The 22,570-nt window shown below is 47.4% G+C and overlaps 1 protein-coding gene across 2 annotated transcripts in view; it reads right to left on the reverse strand.

Moving 5' to 3' along the window:
- LOC137638789 (uncharacterized) overlaps positions 1-22,570 on the reverse strand; it is a 119,083-nt gene that overhangs the window by 44,814 nt on the left and 51,699 nt on the right. For both annotated transcript variants that reach the window (XR_011044187.1, XM_068371156.1), the window contains exon 2: positions 14,985-15,120. Coding sequence is in view for 1 of the 2 variants with exons in the window: in XM_068371156.1 (XP_068227257.1) it covers positions 14,985-15,120 (136 nt within the window). In the remaining variant the exon portion in view is untranslated. The remainder of the gene's footprint in view (positions 1-14,984; positions 15,121-22,570) is intronic.

Here is a 22,570-nt window from a genome sequence, read left to right on the forward strand (position 1 = left end):
AGGAAGATTTACCTATTTCCACCAGTGAATCTTCTAGTGAAAGTATTGCACAAACTACGCTCCTTCCGGGGGGCAGTGGCCTTAGTAGCACCTCACTGGCCAAAGAGCAGTTGGTTTCCACTCCTCCTCGAGTTGAAACTCCGACCCTTCCGGATTCCATTCCCCAAACTAACCCAAGTAATCCAAACACAGACTGTGTCAGATTCCTCAAGGATAGCCAAAACCCTAACTTTGTGGACTTCATGAAGTTTGCAGCTCATAAAGACGCAAACATTGACCCGGAAAACGTTCTCTTCATCGAAGCGGACAAAAGGGACTCGACAATTCGTCAATATGATTAGGCTGTTAAGAAATTAGCAGATTTCCTAAAGAATTCAGACCACACTCGTATGACTCCGAATTTAGCCATCTCGTTTTTTAGGTTCCTATTTGACAAGGGCTTGGCAGCTAGCACTATAACTACCATCAAGTCAGCTTTGAAGAAGATCTTCCTGGTTGGGTTTAACATTAACCTGGCTGATTCCTATTTCTCATCTATTCCAAAAGCATGTGCTAGGCTTCGGCCTTTGGATCGGCCGCAAAAAGTCTCTTGGTCTCTGAACAATGTCCTCAAACTTGCGTCAGACACGGACAATGAGTCCTGCTCTTATATCACTCTGCTTAGGAAGACTCTATTTCTAACAGCTATGGCCTCAGGTGCTAGAACCTCAGAACTAGCAGCTCTCTCACGTAACCCGGAAAACATAGATTTCCTCCCTACAGGCGAAGTACTGCTTTCCCCAGACAAAGCTTTCCTAGCTAAAAATGAGGACCCGCAAAATAGGTGGTCCCCTTGGAAGATTATCTCTCTTCCCCAGGATCCTTCGCTGTGTCCAGTCACTGCTCTCAGGACCTTTTTAGCTAGATCTGCCACCCGCTTGTCTGGCCCCTTATTTATCAGGGAACAAGGGGGTACTATGACCATTCAAGGTATCAGACAACAAATCCTCTACTTCATTAAACATGCTAACCCGGAATTATTTCCCCATGCTCATGATATAAGGTCAATAGCTACCTCCATCAATTACTTCCAGAACATGGACTTTGATGACCTTAAAAAATATACGGGTTGGAAATCTCCTATGGTTTTCAAACGCCACTATCTAAAGAACTTACAGGCCCTTAAATACCCTACGGTTGCAGCGGGGAGTCTTATCTCTCCCCATTAAACTCTGATTATTTCTTTATTCCATCTCTTCTCTCCTCCCTCCTAACCACCTCTCACACCACGTCGCCACTCTCCTGGGTAGTTCGTTAGCCCTAAGTTATTTTACCATGTTTAATTGCTATGATTTAACTGTTATTGTAATTACCATTCCTTTAATGTTTAGATATGCTTAGACATGTAAGATTGATACCTTTTGCGACTGGACACTCAGGTGATTCTTTGTCTTCATATTATTTTAACATTACGTCCCCTATGCCTATGGTTAGTTTATGATTTTATGTTTACTTACAGTATTATATTATTGGCTTACATGGTGTCTGTTTTCTCCTTATTATGTTATTATGGTATTGGGCTTGGAAGGCATTCTCTGGTACATTTTCACCGGCCGTCACAGGCCGCCCCAGAAAAGGGATTTTGACGAAGGAAAAATCTATTTCTGGGAAGAGGCCTGTGACGCCCGGTGAAACCCTTCCCGGTTATTTGGTACGGACCCACCCCCTTTTTTCCTTGCCAAGCCATATGTTCTTGCAGAAGGATGTCCTAGAGGGCGCGCGTGGTAGGTGTCGGTGGGGTAGTTCAACTATGTTCTCTAGGGCCTGTCACGGCCCTCCCCATTGATGAAGGGATTATCTAAATGGAAGACAGCCTGTGAATAGTGGTTTTCGCACGCCTTTGTTAAATACACGACACCTACAAGGTGTTCGCGCGAGGGTTGTAACCTCTGCATTCCATGCTTTTATCTTTCTCTAGTATATTTGGAAGATTTATATTAGGAAAGGTACAAAGAAGGACCTTTCACCGGGCGTCACAGGCCTCTTCCCAGAAATAGATTTTTCCTTCGCCAAATCCCTTTATTGACCTTCAAATTCTATCTTCTCTCTTAGTTTTAAAGATATGCCATAGAGGAAAAGAAAATTTCAACATCTCACTAACATAATGAGGAAGAAAATTTGCTCTAATATGAGTTCATAAGTGGGTTGTATTAGTGGAGTTATTGAAGGAGAGAGACAATGAAGGAGCCATCGTCTCCTTAAAGAAGCAAGATATTGAGCAAATAAACATAATTTATGATTAAATAATGATATATAATATTGTTTTGTTTTATTAGTATCCAAAAAAAAGAACAAAATTCATAATAATCATGATTTATTAATATTGTCTTGAAAAGTACAAAGAAAAACTTTGAGCACCCATATCAAAACTTTACTTATTGACCTTCAAATTCTATCTTCTCCCTTAGTTTTAAAGATATAGCTTTGAAATTTGGTATATAACTTAGAGATATTATAAAACAGTCAAATAGAGCCATTTTTCCAATTTGTTTTTCAAATTTTTCTTAGTATTTTTTCCCTAGATAAATGCAGTTACTTTTTTTTATTATAATGAAAAAAATTCATATCTAGCAAAAATATGACCTTAAAAAAAAAACTCCCTATTTTATTGGAGGTCCACACCAGGTACATATAGGATCCTAATCCCAGGTCTTAATATCAAGTATCAAGGGAGGAGATAGATTTTGAAAAACACTAATTTTCAGGATATATCGCCCTGGCGTCGCAAAACTGAAGGTCAGAGGCAAAAATCCTATGCAGTTTGGAGATATCAAGTCACCTTATTAAATGGTAGAAATGTCAAAGTGTTTTAATTCTTTCATTCTACCTCGTTTTGAGTATTGTTCACCTGTTTGGTCTTCAGCTGCTGATACTCATCTTAATTTGTTGAACAGGAACTTATGGTCTACTAAATTTCTTATTCCTGATCTAGATATTAGTCTGTGGTATCATCATTTCATTAGTTCCCTAAGCACGTTGCATAAGATTTTTCATAATTCTGACCATCCTTTGCATTTAGATCTTCCCAGGCGGTACCATCCTGTTTGCATTGCAAGGTATGCAGTTAATTCTAATAGCCAGGCCTTGTCCATCATGAGGTTCAATACTGCACACTTTTATTCCAACTGTGACCAAGTTGTGGAATGATCTTCCTAATTGGGTGGTTGAATCGGTAGAACTTCTAAAGTTCAAATTTGCAGCAAATGTTTTAATGTTGAAAAGGCTGAATAAGTTTTTTTATAGTTTATATATAAAAGATCTGTTTTAATGTTGTTACTGTTCTTGAAATATGACAAATTTGGAGGTAATTTGTATTTTTCCTAACAATACAAACCGTAGCTACTTATAGGGGTTATTACTTTCGGCAAAGCTGAAAGGACGAGCCATTAAAATTTAGCAAGGGTTAACTATCCATCCTGCTAGTTAGTGGGGGGGGGGGGGGGGAGGAGTAGCTTGCTATCCCTCCCATTCATACACCTGTGATTTACCTCACTTTGCTTGAAGGTAGGACTTCAAGGGGGACAGGGTTGGAGGGCAAGTATGTGTAAATAGTTAAAGTTTGTATCGTTACGAAAAATACAAATTACCTCCGAATTTGTCAATTGTTCCGTACCTGGAATACAAACCAACGCTATTTATAGGGGTGACTCACCTATTAGGAGGGTGGACGTCCCTGCCAATCTGGCTTTAGGCATTACCCGGGGCACTCCGTATTGCTAAGGGATTAGTGCGACAATAAGGAGACCGTAACACCTCACTAAACCTGCTAAGCATGGTGTGAGGCCTATGCAAGTTGTGTGCGATGAGAAAATAGCAATGGGACTGTCAAGGTAAAGGTTATACTGAGACTTGCAGGGAATAACTGAGGAGACCGAGACTTTCCCAATACCACCTCACCAGGGTATGGGGACACAACAGTATTAGGACAATAATAAGATACACAAGGGAGCAATGGTTTACCTGCAGAGGTTTGAGATCAGCTTGTGCAAAGGACCAAGAATGCTAATTTCCCAAACAGAGGAGAGGATGAAGAGAGGAAAAGAGCCTGACTTTCCCTTTCATTCACTCAGACTAAAACCAGGGTAACCAATGCCCTCAACCTTCTGCTACTTGTCCAATAAAGAGCTTGAGGTACTAAACCAGCTGTTGTGATTCCACCACAAGACCGATAGAAAACGTATCGAGGTTCCTGTGTGTCACGCCTTGCAGGTAGTGGGCAATGAACGTAGTTTGGCGTTTCCACACGCCCACTTGCAATGCCTGCGTCACCGAGTAGTAGTTTTTGAAGGCCAGAGACATAGCTACACCCCTGACATCATGGGCTTTGGGACGACGTGATGGAGGGGGATTGGGATTCAGAGCAAGGTCAGAGACCCTGCGAATTCATGCAGAGATTGTTTTTCCATGATCCTCCTCTTGTTTCTGCCTGTGCTGGCAATCGGTGAGGGCGCTCTGGGCCGAGCTGCTGCTGATCTCTTGAGGTAGTGCCTCAAACATCTTACTGGGCATAGTAACAGATGATTGGGTCGACAGTTACAGAGCGGAGACTTATTATCCGGAAGCAGTCGAATCTAGGATCTGAGTCTAGGCAACAAGCTCAGGGATGAAGCTGAAGCTTACCTCTACCCATTCTCTTGAATGGGCGACGTCAAACGAAAGACCGCGAAGTTCGCTAAGTCGTTTGGCTGAAGCCAAGGCAAGTAGGAACAGTCTTCCAGGTTAGAAGGAAAACTGTTGCCCATCGTAATGGTTCATACGGGATCTTTCTAGGGACCAAAGAACTTGAACCACATGCCATGGGGGAGGTCTCACTTCTGACTGAGGACAGGTAAGTTCACAACATCGTATGAGGATGGAAGTTCTAAAGATGAGGCAATGCCCACTCCTTTCAGTTTAAAGGCGAGACTAAAGGTTGAGCAATAGCCTTTAACAGTTGAAACTAAAAGATGTATTTCCGCCCTCAATACACAAGAAATTTCACTATTGCTGGAATAGTGCCATTGAATGGATTGAGACCCCTTCTGCAGCACCAATCACAGAAGACAGTCCACTTCGCCTCGTAGAATGAAGTTGATAATTTTCGCAGCTATCTCGGCATCCCCTTTGCGACTTGTTACAAAAAACCTTTCTGAGAGAGGAGATGCTGGATAGTCTCCAGGCGCGAAAGCATGGCAAAGCTACTGCTTTGTGGAAATGTTGACATGTGGTTCTCTGAGTAGTTTGTGTCGTGGAGGAAGTTCTCTTAGGGGCTCCGTTAGGAGCAGCAGAAGGCCCGGAAACCATTCCGCGTGTGGCCAAAGCAGAGCTATGAGGGTCATTGAAAGATTGACCAATGGTCTAAGTCTTGTTGAGTACTCTTCTCATCAGACAAAACGGTGGGAATGCATACACGTCGATGTTTTCCCACCGTTGTTAGAATGCATCTTACTAGAGAGCTTTGGGATCTGGCACTGAGGAGCAGTCCAAGGGGAGCCTGAAGTTCGGGGCTGTAGCGAAAAGGTCCACAGTCGGGGAACCTCACAAAGTCCGTACTTAGTTGGCAACTAGATGATCCACAGACCATTCGGAACCCACTATCAGCGATGCTATGCTCAGACTGTCGGCTAGCACATTCCTCTTGCCTAGAATGAAGCAAGCTGATAGTGAGACCGAGTGGACTTCTGCTCATCTCAGAAGTTCTACTGCTAGATATGATAGGGGCTGCGCAAAAGTACCTCCTTGCTCCTTGATGTAAGCTACTACCGTGGTGTTGTCACTCATCACCACCACTGAAGGAACTCTTGAAGGACCAGAAAAATCGGCCTTCTCCAGTAGATTTATGTGAAGGTACGATTCAACCTCTGACCCAAGGTCTGAGGCCTTGTGGTGCCACACGTGAGACCCACACCCTTCTTTTGATGCGTCCGAAAACACCATCAAATCAGGAGGAGGGACGAAAAGATCAACACCCTTCAGCAGATTCTCCTCTGCCAGCTGCCATTCGAGATCCGTACTTTCCTCTGATCCCATAGGAATCAGAGTGTACGGGGAAACGAATGGCTGATTCCAATTGGACTTCAGACGCCAATGCAGAGATCGAATCCTGAGGCGACCGATGGAAACTAGACAGGCCAAGGATGATAGATGTCCGAGGAGACATAGCCCCTTCTGGGCTGGGTGATCTTCTTGTTTGAGGAAAAGCCTTGCAACTTTCCTCAGCCTTACTATCCTGTCTGATGGGAAGGCTTTATGATATTTGATGTCTAATACCATGCCCAGGTATATTAGTCTTTGAGTGGAAAGCAGGGAAGACTTCTCGAAATTACCATGATCCCCAGATCTTGGAAAAGTCTCAGATGTTTGTCTCAGTGCTGAAGAAGGGTTGCCACCGAGTCAGATAGGACTAGCCAGTCGTCCAGGTAACGAAGGAGACAGAAGCCGAACCTGTGAGCCCAAAATGACACAGGGAAAACACTTTTGTGAAGGTGTTGTGGAAAGGCCAAAACACAGCACCTTGAACTGGTATGTCTTGTTGTCGATGTTGAAACTCAGATATTTCCTTGAAGACAGATGGATTGGGATCTGGAAATATACGTCCTTTAGATCCTGTATACACATGAAGCCTTATGGTCTTACCACTAGACTGACTGTGTCTGCTGTCTCCATACTGAACGAAGTCTGCTCGACAAACTTGATCAGAGCTGAGAGATCAGTGACTGGTCTCCAGCCTCCAGATGCCTTTTTCACAACAGAGTCAAATGAAGAAGCCTGAGAACTGTCGAGGATCTCCTGGATAGGGCCTTTCTCCAACCAGGTCTGGACTTTAGCACAAAGGGCTGCCCCCTTGCTGATCCCATCGCAAAGGAGCTCATAAACACTGTATTCTTGGTTAGTGGAGGGAGAGGTGAAAAGAACGCGACACGCTACCCTGAACGAATCACGGAGATCGTTCAAGATTTGGCCTCGAGCTGCATCCACCTGGTCCAGCAGCTTTGTAGGCCTCCCCCTACTGGTGGACAAGCAGGGAGATGACCTCTCCTCACATTTACAGTTTCTACCGCCACCTCTCTGAAGTTTTCCTCCACGATTGGACTTGCTGCCTTTCCCTTCCTTGACAGGAAAGGGATTCTAGGACACCTCCGTTTTCAAAACCTCTGCCGTTTTAATAGTTGATGGTTTTGTATGGCTGGTCTTGGAAGGGCCGGAGGTCTGTAGGGCAGAGCTGTAAGGGCCAAAAGAAGGAGCGAAAGCGTGTTGACTTCCTCCACCTCTCCGCTGCCTGCTTGACGTCCCTTGGCTCAAAGAGGAAGAACCCCTCCATGGCGGAGTTTCGGAACCCAGTGCTCCTGGAGATGGAGGCAAAGGTCGGTAACCAGAGGAGAAAGGAATGACAGTTTCTTCTGAAGAAGAGGACTGAAGAAGCCAAGAAGTTAAAGGACTCTTGCCGCCGACCGACGATGTACGAGCCTAGGATCAGCAGGCTGATCAAAAGCAAGCCCCCAAAGAGGAGTCTCTATGCGAGACCCTTTACTGGAAATGGAAACACTTGTCGGAGAGACGCGACACCGACTTTGCTCTCCCCATGTACGTCATGGGAAGGAGCACAGACCTCGGTGGCGGAAGATGGAGAAGATGATGCAGTTGCCGATGCAGCTGGCAGGGCAGCAGACAAGCTCTCCAAAACCACAACGTCGAAAACCTAAAAAGGGTCGACATCCGATGCTTATGCTAATAAGTCGAAGAGAGATGCCGCGAAAATCGCGGGCTCGATCGCTACCGCCGAGCGAGAGGCAGGACGGTGAATCGACAACTCTCGAGGCTGCGATTCACGAACCGCTGAACGTTTCAGAATGGTGTTAGCTAGAAGGTATTCAAAGCCTTCCTGGTATGATAATGAACGATCGTTAACCACACTATCTTCCTAGCAGCCACAACCACCACCTTTGGTGGCTGCAGTTGGAGATCCTCTTTGCATGAAGGTGTGATGGCCGCTGACGCGTTGGAGAGCGTTGGGAAACTTCCTGCTCAACACGCGATGGTGATTTCCAACGTGCAGACCAATGACTCGATATCGATATGAGGGAGAGTCTTCCTGCGTCGACGAGCGATACCGCAATGAGGCGGGACCAATCGTTAACGCTGCACGAGAGGCAGGTTGGTGTGTCGACGATCCTCGAGTAGGCAACTAATGCATAGCTGAGCGTGAAGGCTAACTGATGAGAGATGATTCACATTGAAGTGAATCACGAACAGGTGGGCGAACGCGTTCCGAAGGAGAGCAACGCGATCGTTTGAGAACGCTCAAAGTTACGCCCAAACGCTGGTTCGCTAAGTGATTCCCAAGACAGTGAAGGTCTAAGCTACGCGTGTGGTCACTGAGGTGAATGCTGTTGACAAGACGGTCGATGACGGGCAGGCGAACGCTAACAACCATGCGATCGCTGACGAGCAGGCGATTTCCAAGGTGGTGAAAGAGAAGGCGATTTTCACGTTTTCAGCAATTCTCGCGTAGCAGGTTGACGCGAAGTCAAACGCGTAAACGGGTCACGTGTAACCGAACGCTTAGGAGGTGTACGAGTTGTCGAACGTTGACTATGGTTTAGCGATCGATTGGCTGATTCAAGCATCAGTGATTCAAGTGTAAACGAACTCTTAGGTGGTACACAAAATATCGATCGTTGACAATGGTCAGGCGATTCATGAGCTGATGGAAGCGTCGGCGTTTCACGCTCTCCCGGACGATGGAGAGACTGTCGAGCAGGTGAGCGTTGTGAAGGCCGAGCGATTCATGCTCTGAAGGGCAATTGCGTTCCAAAGGAGAGAGACTCGTTATACTGAAAGGCTCTGAGCAACAGCCGAACGCTGGTTGGTTAAGCAATGAGCGTTTAAGCATCGACGAGCTACAAATCACTGGACAAGGAGATACGCCGACAATTCATGCTCAGGCCATTTACACACCGTTGGGCATTTTATGCTCTGACGGTGATCGACACGTTTCGGTTACGAGATGCATGAGAACGATGTCTGGTAGAGGATTGAAGTTCCTGACACTGATGAGTACGCATTTCCGAACCGCTGCAACAGCAGAAGAGAATGAACAAGCAGGCGATTTACGAGAGGTTGAACAAGTTGTCAGCTGTAGGCGATGGCTAGGCGATCCACATGCTGACGGGACAGTCGCATTGAAGGTTGAGAGTGAACATGACGAGCAGGTGAACATCGAGCAGAACCCTGACGAGACGGAGAACGCTGCCAATGAACTGTAGCTGGAGCTCAGGCGAAGAAATGTGACCCTTGTGAGGCAACACATACTCAGGAGGAGATCGAGAACGATCCCTTGCAGTCAACGAACGAACCGAAGTTCGTTGAAGCTGATGATGGAAGCCAAGGTCAGGAACCAAAAGAGGCAGGCTGGGCAGGATCCTCCAAAGAGGAAGACTGCAGAGACGAGGATGTGAGAGGCTTTTCTTTGCCGACGGAGCAGGAGCACCCTGAAGGCAAAGAGGAGAACACGGCAAGGACTTCTGCCACCAACCCAACGACAAGCACCATCTGAAGGATCAGCAAGCTGACCGCCAGCAGATCTCTGAAGAGGTCTCATTGAGAGCCCCTTCACTAGAAAGGGGACCCTTGCAGGAGGGACAAGAGATGAAGAAGGGAAGTTATCCTTCGGAAGGGAGAAATAGAGCCCAACATCTGGCAAGGAAAACTTTCCCTTGGAAGGAAAAGAAAACCAATCCCTGGAGGCGAACCTCCAGGCAGAGCTCTTTGCTTCCCATCAACAAGCCTTGTTCAATTTGAAGGTCTGCATTGACCGCTACCAGAGAAAACGTAGCTGGAGCTAGTTTCTTGAGGTTAGCATGATGATCAGGAACTGCCGTAGGTGCAGGGAAACAGGAAAGTGATGGCACATTGACAGCAGACTCCCCCGGGACAAAAGGCGCTGCTTTCTACGTAGGCTATGATAGCCAAAAAAAGAAGAATGGCATCACTAACTGAGGAAAAGTAGAACAAATTATGTAAAAAAAAAAAAAAAAAATCCCTTGGGAGGAGCCCTTAGGCCGCAGAGAGGAAAGGTGTCCGCTAAGAGAACAGACACAAAATAAGGACTGCATACTCCCTTACCCGGCCGACATCAACGGGAAAAAGAGTGTGGCAGCGTAAAACTGTAACAAAACAAGAATTACAATTAATTAATTCAGCTGAGAAAAAATAACTACTCGAGAGAACCGCAACCCTACGGCAGGACGGAGGGGAACCCCACAGAGACAAAGCTGAAGGATAAATTACAACAGTTATAATTAAGCTGTTGGAAAAAACTTTAGCGCTTTGGTCTGGAGATGCTCAAGGAACGAGCAGTAACCTCCCATCACCTGAGCCTAGGAGCAGCCGTCCTTCTGATGGCAAATTGAGGGCAGGCCTATTACTGGAATAGTGCCCCCGAGAGGAGAGACAACCTTTACACAATCCTCACCACAGAGAAAACGGTCCCCTAGTCTAGGAAATCAAAGCCGAAGAAAACTTTGGTATCCAGACTTACTCTTCGCAACTTGTTTCGAAAAGCGGTTGTACTCCTCGAGAAGGAGCTGGATAGTCTCCAGGCGTGGGGTTGCAGCGAAGCTGCACTTAGTAAAAGATGTTCACCGGTGGTTATTAGAGTAGATCGAGTCGTAAGGGAAGTTCTCAATGGGTTATCCGATGGAAGTTGTAAACGTGTAGTCTCTCTTAGGCAATACAAGTCTTACTAGCAATGCGAGTCTGATGGGATAACCGAATCTCCTAAAGAGACAGGACTGCCGACGATGCCTGCTCAGTAGTGGGCAAGGGAGAAGCCACTTATCCTCGGAGGAATCGCTCAAAGGGAGTAAAACAGGTGAAAGCAGTCTTTCTCCCACAGGAAGAGGGAGGAAATCAATGCCTGTCGCTGTTATCTGCGCTGACTCCTGAAAATAGGAAGGCCTCTGAACTTAGGCTGGAGGAGGAAGTCTCCCACAGAAGGAGTGGATTGGATAATTCCAAATCCCATAGACAGAATCCCCTGAAGGGGTGACCAAATAGGTGAAGGAAGTTTCCCGTGAACAGGAAAACAGACGAATCTCGGCCCTCACCGTAGGCAATTCTTCTCGAAAGAATAAAAATGGCCTTTCCAAGAGAATTAAGAGGCTGTACCATTTGTGCTCTGATCATAGTCCTAAGGACGTGTGGTGCCGTAAGTGCTCTCACCCAGTTTCTTGGATACTTCTGTAAAAAGCGTCAAATCCGAGAAAATGAAGAGGTCGACTCCTTGGATGAGATTCTTGTCTGGCAACATCATTACCAGGACTGTCTCTTGATCAGATCCCATAGAGAACCAGAGAAAAGGAAAATCCCGGGTGCTGAAGAACCTGGGATCTGGCTGTTACTGAAGAGGTTGAATTTGACGGAGACATGCGGTCTTGGCGATCCGACGGAAGTTTCTGCAGGCTGGTGACCATGTCTACGGATAACTGTATTTGATACGACAGTTGGGTCTCTCATGAAATTTACTCCAATCTTCAGATCGAGGTAAATTCGAGACATTTCAATGAGACCGATCCTAAGGGGCAGGTTGGCCCTACGGTAAATACGCCTGTGAAAACCTTCAGTTCTATTTAAACTGAAGCACCGTTCCTCGACATGACAGGCCTAAAGAAAGATGTTCAGGAGAAAAAAAGACTAGGAGTATGACTCCTAGTGGCTGAACTAGTACAGTAAGCCATCGCCTGACTATTTGTATGATCGCAGGCCTTCTCCTCGCATGACAGAGTTTGAAGATCAAACTTGTTCCCCGATGAGAGACTAAAACTGGAGACTTCTGTAAGAAGTGACTGAAGAAGCTCGGCGGTATCTTGATGAACCGCATCTTCCCATGAGACCTGATGTTCTGATCGCGCGGGTAAAGAGAATCGCTTCACACCTACCAAAGGAGGATGGAAGAGACAAGAATGTATGCTCTTATTGCTTGAATGCGGACTCCCTGTCCTTGGCAAAAATGAGCCAAGTACTTAGAGCTTGTAGGAAGGGTTTTTCCCATTAGAGTACTGGAAAAAACTCATATGAGGATGAGAAAGGAAGATACTGTACTGTATCCCTTTCAAACAAGTCCGGCCGAAGGGAGAGCTCCAGCTACGGAAGCGAGTCATTGTCCGAGTTGACGAACAAGATAGAGTCCAGTGAAGGGTTGGGCGAATGTGTCTCCAGGAATGGAATCCGTGGATGGAGGCTGAAGGTGCTTACACAAAAGTCCGAGGGCGCATAAACAGACAGAGACCGGGAGCACGCAAAATGCCGACAACTTCTGGTGTTCTCTATCTGTGAGCTGTTAACCAGTGATCTGGTGATTGGCGAGCTGACGAACAGCAAGCTGGCAATTCAGTGAGCTATTGAATTGGCGATCGGCGACCTGACGAATCTTCAAGCAGGGGAACGGGAATCTTACCAACGCCAAGTTGGCGATCGGCGCTGGCGAGTGATAATCACAAGCTAGCGAATGGCGCTGGACAAGTGATGATCACAAGCTGGCGAACGGCTAGCTGTGAGCTGGCGAGCTGGCGATCAGCGACCTGGCAAAGGGTGAGCTGGCAAACGGTGAGCTGGCGAACGATGAGTTGGCGATCAACAAGTCGGAGAACGGCGCTGGCGAGTGATGATTACAGACTGGCGAATGGCAAGCTGGCAAATGGCACTGGCAAGTGATGATCATAGGCTGAAAAACGGCTAGCTGGCAAATGGCGAGCTGACAAACGGCCAGTTGTCAAACAGTGAGTGAGCGACGATCACGAGCCAGTGAACGGCGGGCTGGTAAACGGCGAACGTCAGATGTCACGAGCTGAAGGATGATCATGGGCGATCGTGAACTGACGGTGCAGTTACAGTAGGGCTGGGCGAGGCAAATCTGTTGGCAAGACGAATCAGCGGGGTGTGAAGTGTCTTGCTGGAGAGACAGCTGGGCAAGAAGTCTAGACGAGACGAGACTGGGTGATATCTGCTTCCGAAGAGGAAGAGCAGAAATGAACAAATTCACTTCCTGCTAGAGGAATCCCTGAAGGAAGCCTCTCCCATGGACAGGAAAAGGCAACCAACATCTGCTGCCACTGTCGGTAATTCTCACCACAAGCAGGAACATTGCCAAACAGTAGCTGGTGGAGGCTCTTTCCCTCGGAAGGGAAAATTCTAAAACCTGGAGGCAAAACTCCAGGCAGCACTCTCTGCTTCCCCTCAACAAGCCCTTTCTCAAATTGAAGGTTGACATCAAGTGTTACCCGAGAACAAAGCCGAAGCTTGTTCTCTGGGTTTCCCCTGAAGAGGTTACACGAAGAAAGACGTCATTGCGATGGACAGGAATGGACAAATCCAATTCCCGCCGGAGGAATCCCGCGAAGGGGAGACCAAAACAGTTGAAGGAAGTCTGTCCCGTGGACGAGAAAAAGGCGACTAACATCTACTGCCGTTATCGGAAATTCTCCTCGCAATCAGGAAGATTGTCGGACAGTGGCTGGTGGAGGGACTTTCCCTCGAAAGGTAAAATTCCAACACCTGAAGGCAAACCTCTGGGCAGCACTCTCTGCTTCCCCTCTACATGCTCTCACTCAAATTGAAGGTCGACATTGAGTGTTGCCTAAGAAACGAAGCCGAAGCTTATTTCTGGGTTACCTGAAGAGCTCCAAGGAGTTCTAACAGCTACTGCCCCTGAGGTCTAGAACTGCCGTGGGCGCAGGCAAAGAAGATGGAGACTGGCAGGATCATCTGATTCCACACTCCTTACGTCAGCTGCTAGCGCTGAGGAAAAACAAAAACTAGAGCATGAAAACTCTCTCCCAAGAGGACAAACTAAAATGCAAGCAAGAAAGGTTTCCCCAGAGAGGTGCAACAACAAGCTAAAGACTAAGCACTCCCTTTGTCAGCTGCCATTGCCAAACGAAGGAAAGCTGCGACAAAAGTTCTGTAGAAAGTTAGATTACCAATTTTTTTTATATTTACAATTAAATTAAAATTAAGTTTACTACCTGAAGAAGAACCACTTGGAAGAACAGCCTAAGCCGCAAGCAGGGAAGGTGTTCCCTGAGATGCACAGGAACTGCCGCCTCCCACTTAAGGAGGGAGAACAGCACCATTAGCAAGAGCAGAATTTACATAAGACGACAAGACAGAGGCTAGGTTGCTGCACTCGGAGATGCGGGGAAAGCCACCAGCCCACAGGTTGTCAAGCGTCAAAGGGGAAGAGACCGCACCATGCTGAAACTAAAAAACAGCAGCATTCACACTGTAATGAAAAAAAATGTTTATGTATACATAAAAAAACATTATAAGAATATTCAAAAATATATAGAAACACAAGAAGAAAAACATGGGAAAAGTCAAAGGCAAGTAAAACAGTTGGGAGCAGAGAGAGACGAATATCTACCCCCCCCCCCCTGTACCAAAAGAAAAAAAGTGATCAGACTACATAGGTGTGTGTGTGAGAGAGGAGTGGCGGGCTACCCTTCCTACTTCTCCCTCTATCTAGCGGTAGGGTAGTTCCACCTCGCTATAAGTCTAATGACTAGTTTTAGCTTTGCCGAAAGGATAATCCCTTAAAAATAGCATAAGGTTTGTATGAGTGTCAGAACAATATAACTTTGCACTTGCTATGATCATGAACAGACTTTGTCAAATTCACATATTTAAGAACAACTCCATAATAATACAGGAATATCCACAATACTGGCTGGTGCACATTATAAAAGACTTTCTCATAGTCCACAAATGCCCTCAAAAGTGAATTTCTATAATCTACACATTACTGTTCAACATGTCTCAAAATGAAAATTTGGTAAGTACTACTTATACCTTTTCTAAATCCTGCTTGTTCATCTCTCACCTTTTCTTCATGTACAAATACATCGGGACATCCCTGACAGTCCAGAATTATATCAAAGATCTGGATCAACTTGAGATTTATAACATACCTGAGGCGGAATCCAAATGATCTTTGCGATTTGGCGATTGTAGGTTCTTCTCTCTTCTATTTCTTAGGTTACGTTTATTTACAGGTGATTTTGTGCTCTTATCACCATCTGTGCCTACAAGATCACCAACACCATTCTGAAACATACTATTCCAATCAGAATGTAACTAAGAACAAAATTTCCCCCAATTGTTTAACGAGATAATGTAACAAAATAATGAAAACAAATTTCATAAAATAGGATTGAAACTGCAATTAAAAAAAATTTCACTGCGCTGCAAAATCAACACAGTAAGATCAAACTTCTTTCCTTTAAACATTGTACAGATAAAATCACTACTCTCCCTACTATCCAAAATATAACAAACTTGTAAGTAATTTGTATTTTCCCTAGTATACAAACCTGGAGCTATTTAAAAAGGTATACTTTTGGCGTAGCTGAAAGACAAGCCATGATAATTTTAGTGAGGGATAACTACCCCATCCGCTGGTTAGCGGGTGGGGGGTGGGGTAGACTGGCTACCCCACTCACTCACACCTCTTGGCTGAGTAACCACTTTGCTTTATAGCACGACTTCTTGGGGGACAGGGTGGCGGGCCAATTTGTATAAATAGCTCCAGGTTTGTATACAAGGAAAAATACAAATTACTTACAAATTTGTTATTTGGTCAGGCGTAAATACAAACCCTCTGCTATTTATAGGGGTGACTTACTCTTAGGAGGGAGGAAGTCCTCACCAACTGGCCTTGGTCATGACCCGTTGTCCTCTCCATTTCGATCTGTGATCGATAGTTAAGGGACCCTACCCTCGCTAAAATCAAGTGCCGATATGAGGTAATGCACTGATAGCAGCCTGTATAAGCTTGTGTGTGAGTGGAACTAACAGTGTGGCTTGTCTTTAACATAGGAACTCAAGTACAAAACCTATTGTTATTAAGACTTACCCAATACCCTCCCTCAAAAAGGTATTAGGGACGTAACAAAGTATTATTCTATACTTAGGAGGCACAAGGGAAATGAGTCTTACCTGCAGCGAGGTGAGGTCAGCTATGCTGAGGATTGCGGAGCTATTTTCCCCAGACGGGAGAAGATAAAAGGAAGAATGGAGCCAGTCATTCTTACTCACTCACCAGAGCCTAATACAGGTAACCTCAGCCCTCAACCCTCTGCTACTTGTCCATCCAGGAGCCTGAGGTGTTTAGACCATTTATTGTGTGACCACCACAGAACCGATGGAAAAGGTCTCCATGTTCCTGTAGGTTATGTCTTTGCAGGTAGTGGGCCGTAAAGGTCGACTTACGCTTCCTTATGCCCACTAACAGTATCTGCCACTGACGTTATGAGCTCTGGGTCTTAGGATGGAGGAGGGTCTAGATTGAGAGCAACCTCAACAGCCTTCCAATCCCAGAGGGGATGGAAATCCTTGTGATCCTCCTCTTGACCTTCCCCGTGCTGGTCAACAGTGCCGACACACAGGGGCGAGCTGGTGTCGTCCTTTTAAGGTAACACCACAGACTCCTCACTGGGTAAAAATAACAAATTCGCAGATAATTTGTATTTTTCCTAAATATACAAACCTTATCTATTTATTAGGGGTTATACTTTCGGCGGAGCTGAAATAACGAGCCATTAAAATTTAGCGAGGGTTAACTACCCACACCGCTAGTTAGCAGGGGGTAGGGGGGTAGCTTGCTACCACTCCCGTTCACACCTGTGATTTAGCTCACTTTGCTTGGAGGTAGGACTTCAAGGGGGATAGGGCTGGCGGGCAAGTTTGTATAAATAGCTAAGGTTTGTATAGTTACAAAAAATACAAATTATCTACGAATTTGTCATTTGTTCCGTAAATGGAATACAAACCACGCTATTTATTAGGGGTGACTCACCCATTAGGAAGGGTGGGCGTCCCTGCCAATCTGGCTTTACCCAGGGGCTCCTTATCTGAGTATGTTAGTACAGTACTCAAAAATAAGGATTCCCTGCCCTCGCAAAAACCTTGCTACGCAAACTGTGTGTTGAGACATGTAGAAGTGTGACTGTCGAGGTAAAGTTATTCCGAGTCCATTGTAAGAAAAAAACTGATGTAACCAAGATTTTCCCAATACCACCTCGCCAGGGTATGGGGACGCAACAGTATTAGCTTAATACTAGGTACACAAGGGAGCATGGTTCACCTGCAGTGCTTTGAGGTCAGCTTATGCAGAGAACCCAGGATGCTGCTTTCCCCAAGAGAGGGGAGGATGAAGAAAAGAATAAGAGCCAGTGAAATCTTTTCATTCACGCTGAGTAAAACCGGGTAACAGTGCCCTCAACCTTCTGCTACTTGTCCACCAATAAGGAGCTTGAGGTATACAACCAGCTGTTGTGCAGCCACCACAGGACCGATAGAGATCGTATCGAGTTCCTGTGGGTCACGTCTTGCATGAGAAAGGTTGCAAAAGTCACCTGGAGCATTCACATCCTTTCTTGTAAAATGACAAATTCGTAGATAATTTGTATTTTTCCTAACTATACAAACCTTAGCTATTTAATATGGGTAAATACTTTCGGCGTAGCTGAAATGACGAGCCATTAGAATTTTAACAAGGGTTTACTACCCCACTGCTAGTTAGCTTGGGGGTAGGGAGGGGTAGTATACTAACCCCCCCCCCTCACACACACACCTGTGCTGAGCTTCCCTTCGCTTATAGGTAAGACTTCACGGGTGACAGGGCCAGCGGACAAGTTTGATTAAACAGCTAAGGTTTGTATAGTTTGGAAAAATACAAATTATCTACGAATTTGTCATTTGTTCCGTAACTGAAATACAAACCACGCTATTTAATATGGGTGACTCAACCCTTAGGTAGGGTGGCAAGTCCCAGCCATTACTGGCTTTTGGCTTTTTGCCCGGGGACTCAGTATCTGAGTGTGTTGGTATTCAACAATAAGGAGTCCCTGCGCCTCGCTAGCACCTTGCTCTGCAAGGGCTCGGCCTACATAAGATGTGTGTGAAGGAATGAAGCGTGACTCGTCCTAGGAGGTTGACCTGAAGTTCTTTAGATGGAACGTAAGGCTAGGACTCTCCTAATACCACCTCATCAGGGTATGGGGACGTGACAGTATTAGCTTAATACTAGAAACACAAGGGAACATAGTTTACCTGCAGTGGTTTGAGGTTAGCTGTACAGAGAACCCAGGATGCTGCTTTCCCCAAGAGGGGAGGATGAAGAAAAGAATAAGGGCCAGACATACCTTTTCATTCATGCAGACTAAAACCGGGTAACAATGCCCTCAACCCTCTGCTACTTGTCCATTAAGGAGCATGAGGTTTAAACCAGCTGTTGTGCAGTCACCACAGGGCCGATAGAGAACGTATCGAGCCTCCTGTGGGTCACGTCTTGCAGGTAGTGAGCTGTGAAGGTCGTCTGACGCTTCCAAACCCCTGCTTGTAGAACCTGCGTCACTGAGTAGTTCTTTTTGATGGCCAGGGACGTAGCTATGCCCCTGACATCATGTACTCTAGGGCGACGTGATGGAGGAGGGTCGGGATTCAGGAAATGATGGATTACCCTACGAATCCAAGCTGAGATGGTATTCTTGGTGACCCTCCTCTTTGTCCTCCCAGTGCTTACAAACAATGCTTGCACTTGAGGACGAATTGCAGCTGTTCTCTTAAGATAGAGCCTCAGACTTCTTACTGGGCACAGTAGAAGATGGTCTGGGTCATCTGTTACAGAACGAAGACTCGAAATCCGGAAAGAGTCAAACCGAGGGTCTGGCACTCCCGGATTCTGAGTCTTAGCCACAAACTCAGGGACGAATCTGAATGTTACCTCCCCCCATCCCCTTGAATGGGCGATGTCATACGAGAGACCATGAAGTTCCCCAACTCGGTTGGCCGAAGCCAACGTAAGTAGGAACACCGTCTTCCAAATCAGGTGGCGATCTGAAGCCTGGCGTAATGGTTCAAAGGGAGGTCTCTTCAGAGACCTGAGAACTCGAACCACGTTTAATGGAGGAGGTCTCACTTCCAACTGAGGGCAGGTAAGTTCATAACTTCGCATGAGTAAAGAAAGTTCCAGCAAAGAAGAAATGTCCACCCCTTTGAGCCTAAAGGCGAAACTTAAGGCTAAGCGATAGCCTTTCACTGCCGAGATTGAAAGGCGCATTTCTTCTCGCAAATACACGAAGAACTCCGCTATTGCTGGAATAGTGGCATCGAGTGGAGAGATACCCCTTCCACGACACCAACCACAGAAAACTCTCCACTTTGCCTGGTAGACACCTGCGGATGACCTTCGCAGGTGTCCAGACATCCTTTCCGCAACTTGTTGCGAAAATCCTCTCTCTGCGAGGGGATGCTGGATAGTCTCCAGGCGTGAAGCCAAAGCGAGGCTACGGCTTTGTGAAAAATGTTGGCGTGTGGTTGTTTGAGTAGCTCGCATCGTGGAGGGAGCTCTCTCGGGACCTCCGTCAGGAGTTGCAGAAGGTCTGGAAACCATTCCGTGTGATGCCATAGCGGAGCTATCAGGGTCATCGAGAGATTGACCGATGTTCTGGTCTTGTTGAGCACCCTCCTCATCAGACAGAACGGGGGAAAGGCGTAAACGTCGATGTTGTCCCACCGTTGTTGGAAGGCATCTTGCCAGAGTGCCTTGGGGTCCGGGACTGAGGAGCAGTACAGCGGGAGCTTGAAGTTCAACGCTGTAGCGAACAGATCCACAGTCGGGGAACCCCACAAAGTCAGGACTTTCTTGTCTACTAGACGATCCAAAGACCACTCGGTACTCACTAAATGAGACGCTCTGCTCAGACTGTCGGCGAACACATTACTTTTGCCTGGTATGAAGGGAGCCGATAGTGGAATCGAATGGACTTCGGTCCATCTCAGTATCTCTACTACAAGATGGGATAGCTGCTCCGAAATGGTGCCTCCCTGCTTGTTGATTGATTGATTGATTTACGGTTTTCAGGCATCCTGATATCTAGGGTCATTGACGCCGATATCATTTAGACTATGTATATAAAAAATTAAAGAATATTCAATTAAAGCCATAAAAGTTAACAAGTCATTATAAGAGTTAGATAGTTTTCAAAAGACCCGCTTCTGAAACAAATCTAAAAATGCCAAGATTCATGTCCAAGAATCTTGGCAAGGATGAACCTGCCACCCTCACCTCGAGCTTCTAACATATATCTTTGTTCCGTAACCGAAATTCAAACCACGCTATTTAATTAGGGTATTACTTTGGGCGTAACTGAAATGACGAGCCATTAGATTTTTAACGAGGGTTTACTACTCCCTCGCTAGTTAGCGAAGGGGTAGGGGAGGGGTAGCTACCCCTGCCCCCCCCCCCCCCTCACACATCGGTGAGTAGCTCACTTTGCTTTTGGCTCGGGTGATGAATAGACGTGTCTGCTCCCACCCTCGCTTATTGACAGCCTTAAATCTTTTTTGCTTTTTCTTTGCAGTGTGTGTTTGGAAGTTGGCCTCTACCATTATGCGGAAGTGCCACGGGTTCCTGATCGCCCTTGTGGTACATATATGTCGGCGGTCGAAACGGACCCTCACACCTTATGTCCATTCTGCAGGGGCCAACGTTGTGATAGAGACAAAGTATATAGTGAGTGTAGGGAGTGGTCTACCTCCCAGTGAGAGAGGTTTTCCCGGCCCCGGAAGAAGAAGTCCAAAAAGGATCTTTCTCCTTCAAGGGTTTCCTTGAAGAAAGAAAATTCCAAGGACTCTTCTTCCGTAGCCCGAACCTCCTCCGAAGCTACCACTTGAGCGGCCTCTTCCGAGAGGCCGTCGAGTGGTAGCGTAGGCCGTTCTTTTGTTGACCGACCTCGGGGTTCGGGAGAGGGAGTTGCCTCCCATAGCAAGGCAGCTCCTCCTCCTCCTCCCCCGGGGGAGGATTTATCATTTAACACTGTTGCTAATGATGATTTGTTGCAGCTTTGGGCTTCCTTGGGGCTTAAGGGCTCGCCCTCCAGGGAAGCCCTATTTGACTTAATCCAGTTGGGGGCTGCTGTCAAACAGTCGCCGGTGGTAGCAGAGGTTGACCCTCTGTCTATCTTCGACGTTGTTGTGGCAGGGGCCTCCGACGAGTTAGGTCAAACCCCTGCCTTGGTTCCCGATGCAGCTGAAGGCTTAGTTCCTCCCTCCGAACATCCTTCAAGGGAGGAGCTAAGTCCTACGGTCTCTCATGCAGGTGATTCTCCCCCTCGGGGGAGTTCACTGACAGAGACTCCTCTTCGGAGGACTGATGATGGTCTGCCTGCCGCCCCCAGAGGACGTATCCGTCGGAAGGTTCGCCCTCCTCTTCGACGTAGAGGCATTCATTCTCCTCACAAGGGAGTTAGGAGGCGCCTCTTCGGCTCTTCTCCGTCGCAGTCCCCCGCAGAGGATCCTCCTCGCTGTGCACCGACCGTTGCAGTTGCATCCTTGGACCTCTCTGCCGATCGTTTTCCTTCGCCTGCCAGACCTTTGGACCTGCCGTCTCCGTTCCTGGTTGCTGACGCGGTTTGGGCGCCCACGCATCCCGTATTCCAACAGCACCGGTCCCTTCGGGGCAAAAGGGGCTTTCTCACAATGTGAGCAAGTCCCATAAGCGCCAGGCATCCCCTGCGCTTCAACGTTCTCCTGCACATTCGCGCGCAATTGCGCGCAAGCGCTCGCCCACGGTGAAGCCCTCTCTACTCAGAACTTCATCCTCGGAGACAACGCCCCAGAGACCTTCTGCAGCTGAGACTACTCGCCATCGCTCTCCTGCTCTCCAGCGCTCTCCTGCTCGCCAGCGCTCTCCTGCTCGCCAGCGCTCTCCTGTTCGCCAGCGTACAACTGCGCGCCCTCATCCTGATGCGCGCCCCGCACGCCCACGATCTCCTGATGGCCAGCACTCTTCACCTGCGCGCCAGCGTTCGCCTGCACGCCACCGTTCGCCTACGCGCCCACGATCTCTGGATCTGGGCTCAAGAAGGAAGAACCGAGTTTCTCCTCTTCAGCGTTCGCCTACGCGCCATAGGACCTCGCCAGCTCGTGCGCCATCGCGCGCAGACACCAGATCCTGCTGTGTGCCCTCCTGCACACCCACGCGCTAGGGCTAACACCCCTGCGCGTGGGCGCTCGCCTAGAACACGCCGAGATCTTGCGCGGCCACGCGCTCGTCAACAATCTCCATCGCGCGTCCAATCGCTTGCACTCCTGCCTGCGCTTCCTGCTTCTTCAGATTGCGCAATTGCGCGCCATCGATCTCCTGAGCGCCTGCGCACTACATCGCCTGCGCGCCATCACGCCCTCTCGCCATCTCTGAGATCTCCTACGCGCCCGCGTACACCATCACCTGTGCGCAGTCGCTCACCTACACGCCATCGTTCGCCTGCGCGCCATCGCTCGCTTGCGCGCCATGGCTTGCCTGCGTGTCATCGCTCACCAACGCGCCATCGCTCTCCTGCGCACCAACACTCGCCCGTGCGCCCACGCGTGCCCTCGCCATCATCCCCGCGCGACCGATCACGATCCTAGTAGGGTACTAGCCTATCGCACGAACGCCAGCGCGATCTCCAGCACGTTTCTCATTGGGAGGCACAACGCGTTTCTCATCGGG

This window comes from Palaemon carinicauda, chromosome 3 (assembly GCF_036898095.1).
Source record: "Palaemon carinicauda isolate YSFRI2023 chromosome 3, ASM3689809v2, whole genome shotgun sequence".
Lineage (NCBI taxonomy): Eukaryota > Metazoa > Arthropoda > Malacostraca > Decapoda > Palaemonidae > Palaemon > Palaemon carinicauda.